General features: G+C 37.3%; 1 protein-coding gene across 1 annotated transcript; it reads right to left on the bottom strand.

Moving 5' to 3' along the window:
- Positions 1-294: 294 nt before the first annotated feature.
- Positions 295-3,008, bottom strand: LOC106651358 (esterase FE4-like). Its single transcript, XM_014369806.2, has 8 exons — positions 2,780-3,008; positions 2,431-2,719; positions 1,748-1,933; positions 1,482-1,681; positions 1,278-1,422; positions 905-1,210; positions 689-833; positions 295-620 (listed from the first exon to the last, which is right to left on the bottom strand). Exons 1-8 carry the CDS (start codon positions 2,975-2,977, stop codon positions 455-457), a joined length of 1,635 nt encoding a protein of 544 aa, XP_014225292.1. The 5' UTR covers positions 2,978-3,008; the 3' UTR covers positions 295-454.
- Positions 3,009-18,628: the final 15,620 nt, after the last annotated feature.

Below are 18,628 nucleotides of genomic sequence, written 5' to 3'. Positions count from 1 at the left end.
AATTTTTTACAGATAAAAAGAAATCTTAAAATTACCTTTTTAATAAAAAACGATTTTTTTCGATTGGGGTTTCATCCTTCAGTAATCAAAGATTCAGATATTGTCACACCTAACAAAATATATTGCGCGCACCCATGTTCTATGATAGTTAAAAGACTCTACATTTGTCCGGTCTTCTAAATATTAATGAAAAGAAAATAATGTTGAAAAAAATGTGAATATGAACATCAAAGAACTTTTATCTTAAATATAGTGGAAAAATTGAATCGAATTAAATTTTTAAAAGCTTTAGTGGTGTATTTTTTACTGTAAAAATAATTCGACGATTATACAAAGAAGTTTGTCCTCTGCCCAGGGCTTTCCAATGATTTGATCAAAAACACAATTTATCGCTTTTCCGGCTTTTTCACTTATAAAGAAATGTAAAAATGAGTTGTATGAAGGATAATATAAATTAAGGTTGAGTGCTTGAGAGCTTGTAAGTTGCATAACGTTGTTGTAAGCTCGTTGTGGCATCCATGTGCACATCAGTGTCTAAGCTAAGGTATTGAAGCGAGTTTGCATCTTTAACAGAGTGCCAAAATGATTTTATCGAATCAGACATACTAGGTGTAGGATTTCTGTAAATATTAGACACATTCATGAGCTATTTTTGTCACGATTATAATCAGGACTTTCAATGTCTCACCCATCTTTGGCAAAATTGTACCACATCTCTATCATCTGCTCCATTAATCTATAACTCAATGTTCCTGGCATAATGGTTTGTATGCCAATTTTTTCCTGGCCGTAAGCTCTAAACAAATTTGAAAGTTCATCTCCATGTACTGCACCTATTCTCGTAACAAATTTTATAAAAGTTACTAATTTAAAAAAATGCAATTACTGGTTTTTATTTATGTACCTATTCCACTAAATGTGCCGGAAGATTGAGCAAATGGAAAATCTCGATTAAAATCATATCGGTAAAGATAAGTTGGATTTTGACCTTTGAGAACTCGTTGTCTTGCTATTTCTTGTACACCCTCAACATATGAAATGTCACCCCAAATATCTCCCAAATTATAACGATTATTCATTTGCTCATCAAAATAAAAGCGAATCAAATCTTCAGTTGTCATACTATGTCTTGACTTTATATAATCCAAAGAATCACGTGGTAAACTTCTTTCAATATCATTGAAGAATCCAGGGTAATTCATACCATATTCTTAAAGTGTTGAACATTTTTTTCGTATTATATTTATAGTTCAAAATAAAAGTGTAAGATTTCTTACGGTTTTGCGATGACTTCAAGCTTTCTTGATTATTATAACCAAGAAGTATAGGTACATCAGAACCCTTATCAGCTGCTTCTAAAATATCTTCCGCTAAAAATGGATTTTCAGCTTTGGCGTCCATGCTTGGCAAAAATAAACGTCCCTGTAAAGTAGATAAAAGTTCAATTTAAATAGCAATCAGTTTTTATAAACGAGTAATACCTCAAAGTTTGACACTTCCTGAGCAACATGAATCAAGTCTACATAATAAACTTTTCGCAAAAAATCTAAAATTTCCTTGTGATCACTAGAGCCCATTCCAAATTGTTGATACACCATTTGAGAAATATTTGCATTCGACATTGTACGAGCCCATGGGCTGTAGACACTACCGCTTTGAATAATTGCTTTATCGAATAATCCTGAAAAATTGTATGATTTTTTAAAGATTATACATTAGATAATAGCAAGTGAAAATTTCTCCATACCCTTAGACATAGGAGAAATTGTTAAATAATGTACAGACGAAGCACCGGCATCTTGACCAAAAATTGTAATTTTATTGGGATCACCGCCGAAATTTGCAATATTTTCTTTGACCCACTTAAGAGCCATAACTTGATCTTTTAGTCCAAAATTACCCGAAATTACTTCATCATCTAAGCTGAGGAACCCTTGAAAAATTTATCATTTTAATAAATTATTAATAATCTATTAAATACAATTTAATAGAACCAAATAATTAAAAATCATTCTTAAGGAACTAAACAATAATTACACATTTATGTATTTATTCGCTTTAAACAATTATTTAACTTTGCCACTTGCAGATTTAGATATAAAGATACTCACCACCTCGTGGCGCAGGCAAAAATAACTAAAAACAAGCGATCTGTAGTAATGTAATTTTAAAACATTTAAATCGGTAATTTTCAATCATTAGGCCATTCAGCGCCAGGAATAGATTCAGAGCTGCAGCATTGCAATTTTTTACAGATATACCTCACTATACACACAAGTGCACCCACGCGCGCGCGCATGAAAAAGCAACTCTGAATTACTTTTTGCCACAAGAACCAGACCGTTCTTAGTAGAGTAACGATATTTCTAACAGCCTGCAAGTGGGCAGAAAGGCGCATAGTTTCGCTTCAAAGATCAAATTCTACGCTACCTAAAACTCCAAGTCTGTAATTGATCGTTACAAGAACTACATCCTTTCGCATAAAATAATCAGGCCCATAAATATCACTATCACCGCTGCCTCGAGCGAAATCACCACCGTGAATCCATATCATCACTGGTTGCTGGGCTGCTGAATCGGCTGATTTTGTATAAACATTCAAATAAAGGCAATCTTCATTGCCAACCACCATTCTCGAAGATCTGAGGATTTGGGGACACATGGGACCAAAGAACATGGCTTCTCTTGTCTCTGTCCATGGCTCCATTGGCTGAGGATCCTAAGAATATTTTTTAATGCCTTCAATTTGAACGGTTGTGTTCGAACATTAATGCCTTACTTTAAATCGTAGATCGCCGATCGGTGCTTTGACGTACGGTATACCTAAAAAAGAGCAAAACTCACGACCTTCTATGCTCATTTCCGGAACGCCACGAACTTTACCCATTTGAGTTTCCACTACGTTATTTTTACAGGCAATCAGAACACAAATTTGATGCATTATCAATAAAAGCACTAAACTTTGACCACAATTCATTTTGATTTCTTTGGCACAGCTATTGCGTTCGACTGTCAACCGTCAACTAGACACATATTTTTACGATTGTTTTCGAATCCTTCTTTCTCAAACAATGGCCGATTACATAAATTGACATTGATTACGGACGATGATAAAGCACCTAAACTTCAGTAGTACGACATTGGGCTCAATGATATTGTTTGTAATGATGTATTTAAATAGGAAATTCATATTATTTTCTTAAAGATACAGAAACTACGAATTTTTGATAGTTTGTTAAACAAGTTTATCCTTCATTCATACAAATATAATGAAACGTTTAAAAAGAGCAATCAAAAATCACTTTTTTCGTCAAAAACTGTACATCATGCTTCGCTGAGGTGCGTCCCACACTTCAAGACTTGGGTTGATTTTGCCAGACGAAAAAAGTCGAGCAGCGCATCGATGTATCGTCGTTATCGTAAAACTTGTCTATACAACGTATACGTACATGTAGCTCACGATGGTCAACAATGAAAACGCTCGCTCACCTCGGCTTCTCGCTCTCTAGTCGTAATTCACAAAGCCATAATTTATGCATCTTCCACACGTAAAGTCGTACACGAACGCGCGCACACATACACACACACACATACGCATACAGGTAAGTAGTAATGCTAGTTAAGTTTGACTTGACCCATCAAATTCATTCGCTCGTGTGCTAAAATATGCTCGCGAGCTTTAATTATTATTTATGTAGTTTTGTGATTGTTGCGCGAAGCTGAAAATCTCATGGGGGCAAAGGCGTTGCCACTCGGCGCGCGCGAGCTCGCCTCCATATATATACGCCGATTGCCGAGTTTCCGCATTCGCGTGCCGCATTGTATATTCTCCGTGTCAAGATGTTACACCAAAAGTATCGGCTTGGATTATAATTTACGGCCCGTGTCCGTAATAATAACGCGGATAACGAGGGCGAGCCTTCGTTTGTTTGGAAAAGGGGCAATTATGCAGGCCCATGCGGTCAATGTGTCCATCGACATTGACCAAGTGTTACATGCTTATAATTCAATTGTACTCAGACGTTTTAATTCGACTGGACTACAGATGGTAGACTTGACAATTATTGAAAAAAAAATGCCGAAAAATTTGTATGAACATAAGGTATGGCATGTGGCCATTGGGATTGTTGAGTTTGATGGAAAAGCCACTTTTCTGCGTCAGATGGCAAGGGTTAAGAAATAGACATTAAAAACTCGTAATTAAGAGTAGCGACAGCTTTGAATCATAGGTACATTTTTTTCTATGAATATTTAATTGAACTTGAAAGGATTAGACCCGAATTGAAATCCATCCTTCCAATATGAAAGTATATGACTATCGGAAATGTTTAAAAGGCTAAACGCAAGTAAGTATAGACACAGTCAGATACAATATATGAATTTCATCGTTGCGTCATGACAAGGTTGAGGCATTCGTGTGGCGATCGCGCGTATGCTGCAGATAATAATTTTAATGACACTGCATTATCGGTTGGCTGCTGTCATACACTTGTGCGTATACCTGCTGGACTCTGCGTACAGCCGCGTGATCCGCTCCATTCTAATGTAAGTCCTCTGCTGTTATTGAAACAACAAAACAGATGTTCTCTCGCGTGTCACTTCAATCCGCTTTTGACCTAGATGTACGATGTATACTGTTAAGCAAAGAACATTTTTAATATGTATCGAAATGCATAGAATAATAATGCAAGAAATTTCACGTTCGTTATCGGTACCGAGCAATATTCGATGATATACATACAGTCAATACGTTTGAACTCACAAGATTGAAATATTTACTAATTTCCCATAAGTATAATGTCATGCATACTTTGATTTCATTACAGCACAGTGCATAAATTATACAGTAGTTACTAAATATAAGCGAACTAATTGATTCGGGACTTTGATCTTCCATTTAAATGACAAAAAGTAGCGCCTTTTTAATGAAATGGTAATACATCCGTTTAGTACATCACATATCTATATGAAATGAGTAGTGGTTATTGACATCATTTATTTTTAAAATCAACTCAGCTCCTCTCGATTTCTTTAACATTTCTTTGAAGTCTATTAAACATATTTAATATTGAAAATGGTGTAAAACTTATATTGGACATTTTAATAACAATTTTATAATAAGATTTTCTTTCTGTTCTAACATATACAATTATTTTTTCTTTTCAACTTGCAGATTTACACTCGCCATCTAGTGGTAAAGGCTTAAAGTGATATTATTACATTTAAACAGATCCAAAGGCAAAAAAGCAAGTTAACGGTAATGTTTTCAGACATTTTAAATTATCATTTTTTAATCATTAGGCCATTATTATTATTAAGCATTTCTGTTTAAGAAGTATTTAAGTTTATAGTAAAGGTAAAGTTATTTATATTTACACATAATATTCTAGTAGAAGCAATTTGTCGTGGAAAAAAACTTAGAATAAAAATGTAAAAATTAATACATTTTTTATTTTAAAAGTAAATTAATCTACTTTAGTTTTAAATATACTTAGCTTCTAAAAATCATCAAATAAACTTTATCATTCGCACGTAGATACACTTGTCAAGTTGTAAATAACTCAGCAATGCATACTTCATTGTCCACATCCTTCACATTACCCCAAGTTGAAAATGTTTGATTCTCTGCCAGTATATATTTATACGAATCGAGCAGAAAAAAATATTCATGTCAAGCCGAGGAGAGCCTGCACGTGCGATCCACTGGAAATCTGAAAACTTTCATTTATATATACATTCGCCACCTGCTATATAGATTCTTCATAATACGATTGCCTTAGAGATTTTCAGTATTATGAAACTTTGTTTTACTTTGAATCCATTCGTGTGGCGATGACGCTCGGCGCAGCGTATATAAGGCGCAAAGACGTCGACGACTGCAGCAGGCGAGATAATATAAAACCTTTTTACAAACGTCAAAAACTTCTCGTCCCGCGTCTTCACAGCAGCTTGATAAGAAAGTCAAACATCAAGAAACTCCAGCAGCTCGACTTACTCGAAACCAATCATAGACTACCATACTTTTGATAATCCTTTGAAAAAACGTATATATGTATATAAAGTTGGAAAATCCGCCCTTTCAACTGTGCGATGTTATTATTAATTTGAATAAGCAATGATGGTAATTTTTTTCTGAAACACTTTCACTAATTGAAATTACCTGCAGTGGCGTTGTCAAGTTCGCGAGGATCAAAATTTTACTTATCCGATTGCTATAAAATATTCAAACTAATTATAGCAAGACTGTCTTTATTTTTAATACGTAATAGCAATACGAAATCCTGATTCCTCAGCGAGGAAAATTGTATACTGCAATGCTTACTTCCTCGTGCGTATCTCACTCTCCGATCAACCTGATCTTTCAAGTTTTCCAATCGGAAATATATACATACGAAGATTTTACCGTTACTTTATCTCGGCGAGGCGCAATACGCACACGCGTGACCATACGGGCAGGGAGGAGCTGTCGTTGTTTTTGGGCGCGGGAAAATCCGATAAACATACCTATAATATTAATAAATCGAGCCGCTGACACTCGGGTATGCAATCAGCTGAGTGATCGAGTGGACAAGTAATTGCTATATCGATAGACGTATTTCTGTTTGTATGCGTGCGTGTGCGTGCGAGTTTCGGTGAGCTCGTGCATGCTCGCATGCGAGTTTGATCATGCGACGAAGAGTCAGAGAAAGAGAGAAAGAGAAAGAAAAATGATTGCGCGTCATGAGATGCTATATATTGCATTCGTTATAACGTGTATACGTGGGATTCGAATGTATATGCGCTGATTAATTATCAGCTGAGTTTCGTGACATTTGGAACGTCGACATATGCCAATGTATTTCGTAATTTGCAACTGATAGCTTGTTTGTCAAAAAATCGAAGAAGAAAAATACGATTTTGATGCCAAATTTCTTTCCGACACCGAACGATCAAAGGAAACGTGGAAAATTATTTTGCTTTCTCATAGCCAATGAGCAGATGTGACGCATAACGTATTCGCGCGAAATGCAATTTCGGAGAAAATTTTAATTTCAATTTATTACAGAACTGTATTAATAGCGTGAAATACAATTTGAAGTTATAATAAATATATTAATCTTTCATTTATAATAAACTTATATGTTGCAAAACGAGCGACGGAACTGCATAAAAAATTTCAATAATCCCGGGCGTATATATAACGTTATGAGCTTCGCGCGCGAGTGAATTTTAATGTTGAAAATTACTCCTAGTGAACATCAACGTATATAGAGTGAAAAAAATTAAGAAATTTAACGTCAAGGCAGTAAAATGTTAATCTCGTAAATCTCGCTCTTATTAACTATGAGATTATTAAATTGAAATCTTTAACTTAATTGAATCTGCGCTGCGATGCACATGATATTCGTTATTGTTTCTTTCTTAGAATTAATCGCATAAATTATACGCATATCGTTTCGAACAACTTCTGTATCTCGTCTCACAATATTGACACAAAAAAAACATCAGTAGACTTATGAATTATATGTTATAACGGTTGATTATATTATTTGGGTATGTTTATTTGTATGTTTAGCTTACAAAAAAAATAAACAAGCAACCATGTTGCCTACATCTATCCGAAATAATTTACACGTTATGGGATACACTTTATAAAATTCCCATTTTCCAATTACAATTGAATACCGAAATTTTTCTTTTCATTGTATTGATAGATGCACGCACGCATAATACCATTACCATAAAAAGAAAAAAAGTAAAAGTATCTAGTGGGCAGTACGGAATTTGAGCACAGGTAAGATACACCGCCTATTTGAAAGCGTATGTAGTAGTGTAAACAAGAAAAGAATCGAACCGCCTTGATTTTTCTTTATTATGTCGAAATGCGTATGTTACGTGCCGCTCTTTTATTTTCGAGTCTCGCGGGCGTTACTTTGGCGGCAAACGATACGATACGACCTCGACCTGTACGCGCGTCGGCTCTTTTATAAAGATTGAGAAAGGCTTCTCTTTTTTGATAAAATTAATTCAACGCTTTTGGTATAAAAGTTTCATCAAGTTTACGAAAATATGAATAAAAATGGATTTTCAAAAGAATTGATATCCTGATTTTACCGATATGTTACCGATACTAATAAACTGTATGATATATTTCTCACGCCGCAATTAAAATTTTGAACGAGAGGCATACCCATTCTTTGTACGCGATTTTATCAAGTCGATAATGAAATTCAATCACTCTGATGCTTTCGTATTTTTACATACTTGAGCTATTTGACTATTGAATTCTTTTCATACTCCACAGGTGCTAATGATTCATTAAGAACAATATATACGTATATTTACTCGACTTAGATGTATACATACAGATGTACACTGAAAGCAAAGCAAATTGATTCAAATTAAATATGCATATCACGGCGCTCGAAATTGCTTAATTGAAGCAGGTACGTAATGAATTCTTAGTTGCGGCCGCGCACTACTTAAATGCCACAAAACTCACTTGAGAAACATCTGCAAGATTTTATAATAGCCAAACAGTGACGCGAGTGCCACAACAGCGTTGTATCAGTTAAGATAACCGCGCGCAGCCGCTCGTATAATGATAGCTCGCAGAGGAACAAGTGGAATTTTTCGTAGAAAAAATAACAGACTACTGTTTGTGTGTAATGAAAAAAAGTAAGGAAAAATAATGGCACTGAAGATCTATTCGTGCAGATTGAACGATAGGCCGGTTGATGATGCATCGACTCGCGCGCAGAAGAACCGTTAGCAAAATTTATCGTTAGCGTGCTGCGACAAATAGGCGCGTACGCGACAGACGACAGAAGAGGCTTCCTTGATTAAAGCCCGAGGAGCAGAGTATGAGATAAGAGACAAAGTGGATAGAATATTCTCCCTCTCCTTCTCGGCAGCTCGCTCCATGGGACGAAGACGACGACGCAATTGACGAGAAACTACCGGTCTTTGATCAATTAGTTTTATTAATTAGACAGAGATGAAAAGGTGCATTTATATCCTCGGCTGTTTTCCTTCTCTCCGTTAATTTTCTTTGTGCGTCTGCGAATGCAAATAATTTTTTTAAAATATCCAAGTGGCAATATTGCTTGCTAGAGTAGGATTGATGGTGTTTCAAACCTAGATGATGAGACGTTGATTAAAGTAATTTTTTCTCTCGTTCCAATATGAATCGACTCGTGTGCTTGATATTCGTTGAGATTGATTGCCCGAGCCTTACCTGCAATGAAGCATTTATGACAAATTATTTATACATTTTTAAACGTTATCCCATGATTAATTAATATTGTTTTTTTATTTGTGCAGTATTAATATCTACACAAATTTATGAAATAATTTTCAAATTGGAAACGGCCATCTATCAATGTAAGTTAAATTTCATTTTAGATTAGTTTGGCGAAACTTGTGAACGAAAGCAGGACTTTTTCTTCATTTTCTGAACTTCGTCAAATTAGCTGAGCATTTTTAAGCCCATAGAATTTATAAACTTTGAATTTTTGTTCGGAGAAAATTCTTTACAAAATTATATCTCTACGAAACAAAAGCTAAAGTTTCTTCTATGTTATGTTATTTGTTTGTATTTGTATAAATTCTTTTATTATTTATCAAAATACAGTACTCAAAAAACAAAGTAAGCCTCGACTTTGCTATGATTACGTTTTTCCCGTGTTTCAGATCTAATGTCACACAAGTGTACATGCTAATTACAAAAAATTACTTTCAAAAGGTAATACTTAGGCAGATATTACTTTAGAAGAAGGGCGAAGACTAAGAGGTAGTTTTTTTCGCGAATTTCATGTTTTAAGAGTGAATCTTACTAAATTATTTTATGATCATAAAACTAACAATATATTCCAGTCATAATAGTTGTCATTCAATTAATTTTCTCGCTTGCTCCGTAACTAACTAAGACATTTAAAAATAATCAATTCAAATTTGATAGTAGCATTTATCATATTCCATGAAGAAAAGTACATAAGTGAAGAAAAATTATGCAGTTAAAAGACATCGAAGTCAGAAGAAAAGTTGTGCATTCAAATCAAGAAAATGAACGAGCAAATGTGTTTATTACCACAATTGAACAATCGATTGGTCAGTGGAGTTTATCTTACGCACATAAAACGAAGGGAGAGAGTGCGCAGTTCCTCTCGTAAGCAGCACGATTGTAGCGCGATAATGCACCCTCGCGGCTGCAAAAACCTACGGCAGCTCTGTGTGAGAACGTCGCTTATATTATACTATAGCTGCACCGCCAGCGAGACGTTTATAATGGTCTCGACGCGATTCGATGAGACGTTATATTATAGGAAGTTGGCTTTTTGTCGCGTGCGCGGAAACGAACTTCGAGAGATAATGTATAATTGCTTGGGATGAAGATGGATTCCTCACGATTTCCTCGAATTCGGGTATTATTTTTTATTATGCGCACTTTGCCTCATTAAGATTGATGATATTATCCCCCGCGAGCGTATGTACTGCTACTGCTGCTGCAGCTCAAGTTCGAGAAATTTGCGCAGCGAATTGAGCAATGATGTAAAGTTCCGAGAGACTCGGCTCACTGATTAATCGTTCGAGTGATATACACCACGTGACTATTTAATCTGACACGTGATTTACGCAGCGCAGCCTAAAACGATTGATGCGCGCGCCTCGAAATTATATTTTCACTGGCTAAACTATTTTATAACCAAAAACGATAAAGAACCGAGAAAGCGAGGGACATTTTATCGTTCGATACACCTCCCCAACAATTTCACTATCAAACTGAACTTGCAGCGCTCCAAGATAAATTTGTTTTCATCCAAGAAATATAATCTCCGTGACTTGAAAGTTCGGTTGATTTGTTGAAAAAACGAATGCGTTAGATACACGGTTAACAATGAGCTTATTTATAGATACTTGATTAAAGTATTTATGATATTTGCCGACTCCAGGCTGTAACCAAGTGAAGAAAAAATCGTTTACCGCGATGATTCGCGGCACAAACATAATCGGGCTAAGCTCGATTGAACACGACTGTGCTTGTAGTACTCGTGCACCACAAAGACTACACGACAAAAAAATCAATGCTAAAGTGACGTTAAAGCCCCCCAATGAAAAATCGATGTACACCGCGAACAATCGATGAACGTAGATTTTTTATTCAATCGAATCAATGGTGTGCGGTCTGTACAAAAAAAGTAGTGGTAGTGGATGCGTTGACATATAGTTGGCGTGACGAATTCTCGAGACAACGGGTCAAAGACAAAAATGAGAGAAATCTCGAATCACCTCGCTGCACCCCAAGCATATAGATCTAAGCGCACATACGAGATTCGAAATACATTCTGGGTTGGTTTTATAGCGTAATGTAAAAATTGACTCTTCCGATGCATTCTCGCTACAGCGCACGCGGAGCTCTGTAAAAGGCCGCACATGTCGTTTGTCCAACCTTCAACAGCCCAAAAGCCCCCGAAAAGACACAATGGAAGGAAAAGAAGCCGACGAGCGCAGAAGCGCGTCAAAGACGGCGGTAAAATTTACTGTAATGTAATAGATGCACACGTGTATGTAACTAATCGGCTATACATAGCCTCGGCACAAATGATGCCGCCCATGTGACATTAGCCGGTCCGTGGCCCATTGTTGCAAATGTACGATCATTCGTAAGAAAACGTCGATTCAATGTCAATTAGTTCGGCTGCGAAAAACTTGGCCGATGTTTGAGCTCGGAGCAGGTCTCTCTTTTTTCTAAATGACAACAGTTACAATGAATCTTTCATTTGACTTCTTGCAGATTGACAATATATCACATTTTGATGCGAAAAGACCGCTAAAGAAAATATTTTTCAACGTTGTTGAAGCAAATCGCTGGTTTTAACACATATTTTCTTCTTTGCTTTTCTTTTCGTGATCAATGCAAAGGAAGTTGCCTGGAATGTATTATTGAAATTATTTTTCTATCAAAGGTGGTGAAATTATAAAACGAACTTTTATAGATGTTTAATAAACACCAACGACTTCCTTTAAAAATAATTTTTAGACTGTTGCTTTTGAACTACGTACCTTTATTGTGGTCAGAAAACATATCCAGGAATATTTTTGATTATATAATTCAGTGAGCTAGTATTTTACCACTTTTCTGTTAAAATTATGTAAAAAATTTTAAGCGTTTTTTAAATAACTTATGTGCAACACGTGCCCAGCTTTTTCCGCACACCCGTGCCCAAAAACGCCTTTTGGGCCCTTGTTGCATAAATAACTATAAAATGACAATTGAACCATTTCAAAAAATGTTGATCAATTTTCATTTCCTATTAATACGATAGTACCACTTGAAGCCTCTACCGCTCGATGGCGAGAAAATTTATCCGTAAATCTGCAAGTAGCAAAGAAAGAATATTCGTATATAAGTCAAAGAAAAGTTTTAAAGAGTCCAAATTTTATTTATTTTTTTTTCAAAGCTTAATTATTTCTCTCTGGCAACTTGAAACTCACGGTTTTGTTTTGTATTCCCAGTTCCAAAGGTTTTTTTACACCCAAGAACTTTTCGTTGGTCAAAAACTAGACATGAAATGTTTAGAATTTCTACCTACCTGCAGATTCGAGCTCTAAGTATTCTACGAAGTGCAATATTGAAAAAATAATGCAACTCTCCACAAAACGAATGATTATTATTCGCATGGACAATCGAGAATTTGTTATTTCAAGACAGCATATAAAATCTTGACCTTGATTTTGCATCAAACTCATGTAATAACGGTCGACGATAGACCGTCAACGATTTTGCTGTTCTCTATAACATTGCCGCAGTACCCGTTCATAATACATATAATATCCGAGGCAATGATCTTTCATTATTACAGTTAGTCGCAGCAATGAGTACAAGTCGTGCGTCGAAGCGGCTCGTGTATGTTCGTTATTATAATTCCGTTGAATCGATCAGTCTCGCGGCAAATTTCGGGACTCGATCTATGCCTATATACATAATGTGCCGCATGGGAGAGAAGAGCGAGAAATGCCCGTCGTTACGGGCTTTGATATGGCTGCAGTTCGGCCCATGCAATATATGGAACGCCCGCGCGGTTATGTGGATAGTTGTAGAGATGAACGCATCGGCGGCACGCATCGTGCTTTGCCCAACTATATATATCGCGCTGGCAGTGAAATCGATAAGTTGTCTACATACACGATGATGATTGATGCGTTTCTGTCTTCTCTCTTCGGGCCAGATGGATTGTGGTCCTCGGTTGCGGCTTCGAGGCTTTTCGGATTGTCTTCTTAAAAGAATGACGGCCTAAAAGTGTCATGAAAATATGAGGTGTCATAATTGCTACACAATTGTTCCCGAAACGCGTTTCAATGATTTACGTTTTGAATATTAAAATGATCATTGTAATTATTAATTGAATTCATATTATTTTGGATAAAATAAAGAGTGATCTCCCATTTGGGACAATTCAAAATTTCATATACATATTGTATTGCGTCTTAATTAATAGCAATGACGCACCAAGCGTACTTTGCTCCAAATTTTCTTGCACAGATGGTTAACGCACATTATTTTTCTATTCAATGTATACAATGGCTTTGACAAAAAAGCTGATGGATCAAAAGACGATCGAACAGAGTACGAACCAATTGGTTATTAGAAAAAAGTTGAACAATAAAACTCAGATTTGAAATCTCATTTTAAAATGTTATCAAGTTACTAAATAATATTTACATTAATTTAATTATCTATAGCATCATTGTTTAAAAACACTTTAAATTTAATGCAGATCGAATGTAAAATCGAATTTTAAATTGAAAATTAATGTATAATTATTGATATACTTATTTTATTTTATTGATATAATTTTTTTATACTTGAACGATTCAAAAAGTGTATTAACATTATTTATAATGCAAAAAAATTATAAAAAACTATTATTTAAAAAAAAAAAAGATTTGATATTTTATTGTCAATGAATTCAATTATAATTTGAATCTCGACCACTAGGTGACGAATACTTTTATTTGTAAATCTGCAAGTGTCAACGTAGAAAATAAATTTATAAATCAAAGCGGCACATATAAAAATGAATATTTATTCTTCTTATTCTTTGTTTGGGCTTGGAGTGAGTGAGATTCACTATCGAACTGCCACTGTTCAGACTTTAATACATAACATCCAACGGTCCTACGTATATTTATTACAAAATATTTGCACAAACTTTTTATCGGTAAAAATTTCTGTCAATTTAACATTGAAATTTGAAGACATACAGAAAAGGCTCATTTCATACATGCACGCATCCAATGAAACCTCCTGGACACATTTATTTATATACACGCTCGTGAAAAGAAGGGAAGAAACTGTGTATTGCTCGCTGCAGCCACTTGAGAAAAACTTGAAAACCATCGATAGCGCATATAAACGGCCCCGTGCGTGTACATTATTTTTTTATAAAAATGTTTAAAAAAATGAATGTGGCATATGTGCGTGCGTGCGTGCATGCCTATTTATACGAAGTATAATGACAGCAGACGCAGCTTTTCCATACGCGCTCATATACTCGATGCAAAGAAAAAAAAAGAATATATTTTCCTTTTTTTCTCGCCACTTTTTTTCACCGCAACTTTATATAATGCGCATAAAACGCCGGGCGTATGGAAAAAATATCTATATATGAGCGTATTTTTATTTACACGTGAAAAGTGCAGTACTTTGGCGGTATATGCACTAGCTGCGCTTGTGTAAGTGCATGCACACAGAGAGCTTCGCTTTTATTTTCATTTTCAAACGTCGCGTGTATAAAACACAGCAGCAGGCGCTTTATATATCTATATGGATACACACATTCAAAAGCTCTGAGCATTACTGATGATAGTAGACGTAAAAAAAGCGGCACATTGTACAGCGGCACACAGGCAACTGCTTGTACGAATGAAAATTATCCCATGAGACTGCCGCAAAGTCCCAACAATATATAATATATATATCTCATAAAAAGTCGTAACTCTTTTTACCTCATATAAACGCGTGCGTGCGAGCATTTAAAAATTTATATTCAATCGTGGATTTTAATCAAAATCCGCGAGATCCGTCCGAGACTCTCTAGCACCGCATACCCGCACAAAAGATCTCGCTCGACTCGGGCCCGTAACAATAACGTCTGCATCTTTGTCTCGCGGTACGACTCGCAAAAAGTTCCAATGCTCCGAGCGCAAAAAGCGAAGGTGCTCCCGTTGAAAAGCTCCGTGCAGCCATATATATATTTATAATACGAGTTGGCATTTGGAAAAACAAGAAATTTTATTTAGAAAGTCATTTCGCAGAGCTCTCATTGTCGGAAGTTTCGGATTTGGCATAAACATTTCCGGCTACAACCTGCGCGCGCGCGAGTTGTTGAAAATCATATTTCTGCCTTAACGCGACGAAATAATGGACTCTAATTTCCGAAGTCGCACGCGCCGCCAGTCGTCACGATCTCGCCTAGCCCTTTCGGGATAAGCATATTGTATATACGCATAAGTCGGAGACTTGCCACGCTTCCGCGTCAATAATACACTTTCGATTCCGTATGTGCCCATGGTAATGTACTTAAAAATAAACTTCTTCGAGTGTACGCTACAAGCATTGGTCGTGCCTCATCAAATGTAATTATTGCAACCCCCTTTGGACTCGCGGCGGTAGCGTGTATAATCCCTGCGTTGACTGAGCACGTATATACACGTATAGAGTAGTACATAACATGCAGAGTAAAAATACCCACGCACGCTCAAGCCTCCGGGCTACTTGGGAGTTCAATGCGAGTTGCGTTTATATATACGTATAATAAACACACATACATAGATGTGTAGGCTGGGCACAAAGACAGAGAAAGAGAGAGAGAGAGAGAGGGCCGCCGCCCGCGTGCGCGCAAGAATTATTCGAGAAATTATAATTAGAGCGCGGGTGGCTGAGTGCTCCACGCGCGCTATGTACGCACAAGTCTCGAAAATAACCTAAAGCTCTCTCTCTCTCTCTCTCTCTCTCTCTCTGGCCCGCGGAAATTTACACACTAGCGTCTGGAGACACGCTCGCACAGAAAGTGACTGCTGCTGTGTTTGTGTACGTATACACACTACTAAGCTCGAGCGACGATGCCAAGCGGTAGGTAGTAGCTCCTTTCCTAGCCTCTCTATGAGTATTTATCATAATTAAACAAGCAGACGAGCACAACACTCTTCGCTTTTCATCTGCGCGCAATGCACAAGTGTGTATATGCGCGTGAATGTGTGTATACGTGTGTCCTATCAAGCGCGCTGCGGAGCCAGAGATAAATAGCTCTTTGCGGGTTTGCCTTCTGCGGGTATTAAAATAATACTTTACTGTTTTCGGACTCCTTTGGTGTGAATCAATCTTGGAACCAAATTAGCGCGCAATTTCTCGATTTGTGCATTCACCTTCGCTGTAAATGTGTGATACGTTATATGCACACTTACGAACTAGCCGAATGACTAGCAAGAATGATTGGACTTTAATTTTATTAAAAAGTTTTGCATTATTTATGAAGATTAATGCCTTATTAGATATATTTACTCTTCCTTACTATATCCGCGTCTTTCAAAAATAACTATGGAAATTAACTTATAATTCGTACGTAAATTTGCTTTTTTTTTACAAAGCACCAAGTTTTACATCTAATGTACAAATTGATTATGATTACTAGCCGCAGCGATGGAAGAGAAAAGTGAGGAAAATTTTGAGCAAATTTTGCGAGACATATTTCGTTGAAGTTTCGGTCGATAAATGTCTGTCAGGAGCAGCGACGACGTGCACTCGGCACCGAGCCATGCAGCGCCGAAGCTTCTTCTCGGCTCTCCTCTGCCTGTGACATCATTGTGAGGCGTATAGCTTCGCTCTTGTTTCCTCTCGCTGTTTCCTTGTTTTACTTATATTATGTATGTATAGGAACTAGCCTCGACGACTCGACAAAGGCCACTGAGCCAAGCTCGTTCGTGCGTATTATATACGTGATGCGTATGTATATACATGCGGGCGGACGCGCAAATTTTGCTCCGAAGCCAGTGTGGCACTGCTGCAGCTACTGGCTATCCAACACCTTGGTCTTTAGTGGTTTTAATTTAAGCCTTTGTATACACCGAGCAGCGAGCTCTTGGAAGATTGTCTCGCAGCTGCTTCTCTCTTTCGCTCGCTCGCTCGCGCTATATAGCCACTCGACGCAGTTGAACTTTGAGCGGTGCTGGTGCTGCACCGTTTCGGTGCCAAAGAGCTGCTGCTGCTGCTGATGCTCAACTACGCGGCACGTGACTCAAAAGCTAGCCACTGGGGAAATATCCTGCTTTCTTTTGAAAATTAATACATCGACGTGAATACGTATTGTAAAGATTGAGACAATTGCCGGCTGATCATCGATGTTATTGTCTCTTCGTTGTTCTTTCGAGAGGCGACGTTTTGTCTTTTCAAAATCGTGTACAAACAAGCCCATTTCTTAATCAAACAAACCTCGATTGACAGCCAAATCATCGTCCTCGAAGTCGAATTAAAATTGTCGCTCTTCGGGTTTGTTTTTCCTGCACTCGAGTCGCGCGACGGCGTCGTTCTCGGCTCATCTCTCTCTCTCTCTCTCTCTCTCTCTCTCTCTCTCTCTCTCCTGCAACAATGGAGTCACGCTGCGCGCCATAGAGCTGTATGTATTATAATCGTGGTGGCACAGAAATAGACGTAATTTTGTGAAAAGTCATAGCGAGCCATGAGATGTCGCTCGAGGGAGAGAGAGAGACAGAGCCAAGTCGAGCTCGAGATGCATCTAAATAGATGAAGAGGGCATAAGTAAGCGCTGCCACGCCCATTTGTCGGGGAGCCCTCATTCTCGCGTCCGCACTATTTGTCACCTGTCCTCGAGAGAAGGCGCGCTCCAAAGCCTGCCTATAAGTGCGGGTTTCTGTGCGGTCTTATGAAGGAAGTTTGTATACTGTGTACTCGTGATGCCTGAGATTTTACCCAGGAATGCATAAAAAAAAAGTTCAACGTCAAGGCGCGCGCAAGGAAAAAGAAGAAAGAAACACTTTTTTTAAGAATGCTTATGTTGTACGTTACAGCAAAGGGATTATTACATGTTTTTTAGTGTATGCACGCGCGAGCAAAGGAATTTCCGCGAGCACCAGAGAAGAGCTGTGTAATTTCCCTTTTAAAAACATAACAAAATTAAAATGTTGAGTAAAATTTTCATTTGTAAAATTGAGAGCTGATACGGCTGACACGCTTTTGCCGAAAAGATGAAAAACTCGCGAGCAAACTCTGGCAGCAGCAGCAGCAGCAGCAAAAATATGGACGAGCAACGCGTTTATACCGACCTATGAAGTTGCCACACTAAAAAATGGCCAAGAAGCTCTCATTTCTCGGGCGCGTGCCAGGCGCGCGCGCGCTTGCTGTAGAGGCAGCTTGGCAGGTATATATAAGATGAGAGATCGTTTCCAATATTCCTCCTCTTCGACTGTGGAAGTTGGCGAATTCCAGCTCGCTCGCATATGGAGAAAAAATGAGAGAGTTTCCTTAATTTTCTTTCCTTCTTTCTTTCTTCGAGCTAGCTGTGCTGCTCTGTCGGGTTATATATACATGTACTTATGGCGTTCAATATGCGTTCTATCGTGCAAATATTTG

The sequence above is a fragment of the Trichogramma pretiosum genome, unplaced genomic scaffold (genome assembly GCF_000599845.2).
Source record: "Trichogramma pretiosum strain Unisexual culture from Peru unplaced genomic scaffold, Tpre_2.0 scaffold55, whole genome shotgun sequence".
NCBI lineage: Eukaryota > Metazoa > Arthropoda > Insecta > Hymenoptera > Trichogrammatidae > Trichogramma > Trichogramma pretiosum.
This window is presented reverse-complemented; position numbering and strand designations above follow the sequence as displayed.

Excerpts from the sequence above, each read along its gene's own strand:
- LOC106651358 (XM_014369806.2), bottom strand. The coding sequence starts at position 2,977 with ATGAATTGTGGTCAAAGTTTAGTGCTTTTATTGATAATGCATCAAATT. Across the intron at positions 1,934-2,430 it reads TTACAGACTTGGAGTTTTAG|GGTTCCTCAGCTTAGATGAT; the intron begins GTAGCGTAGAAT and ends AAATTTTTCAAG. Across the intron at positions 1,682-1,747 it reads AATTTCTCCTATGTCTAAGG|GATTATTCGATAAAGCAATT; the intron begins GTATGGAGAAAT and ends ACAATTTTTCAG.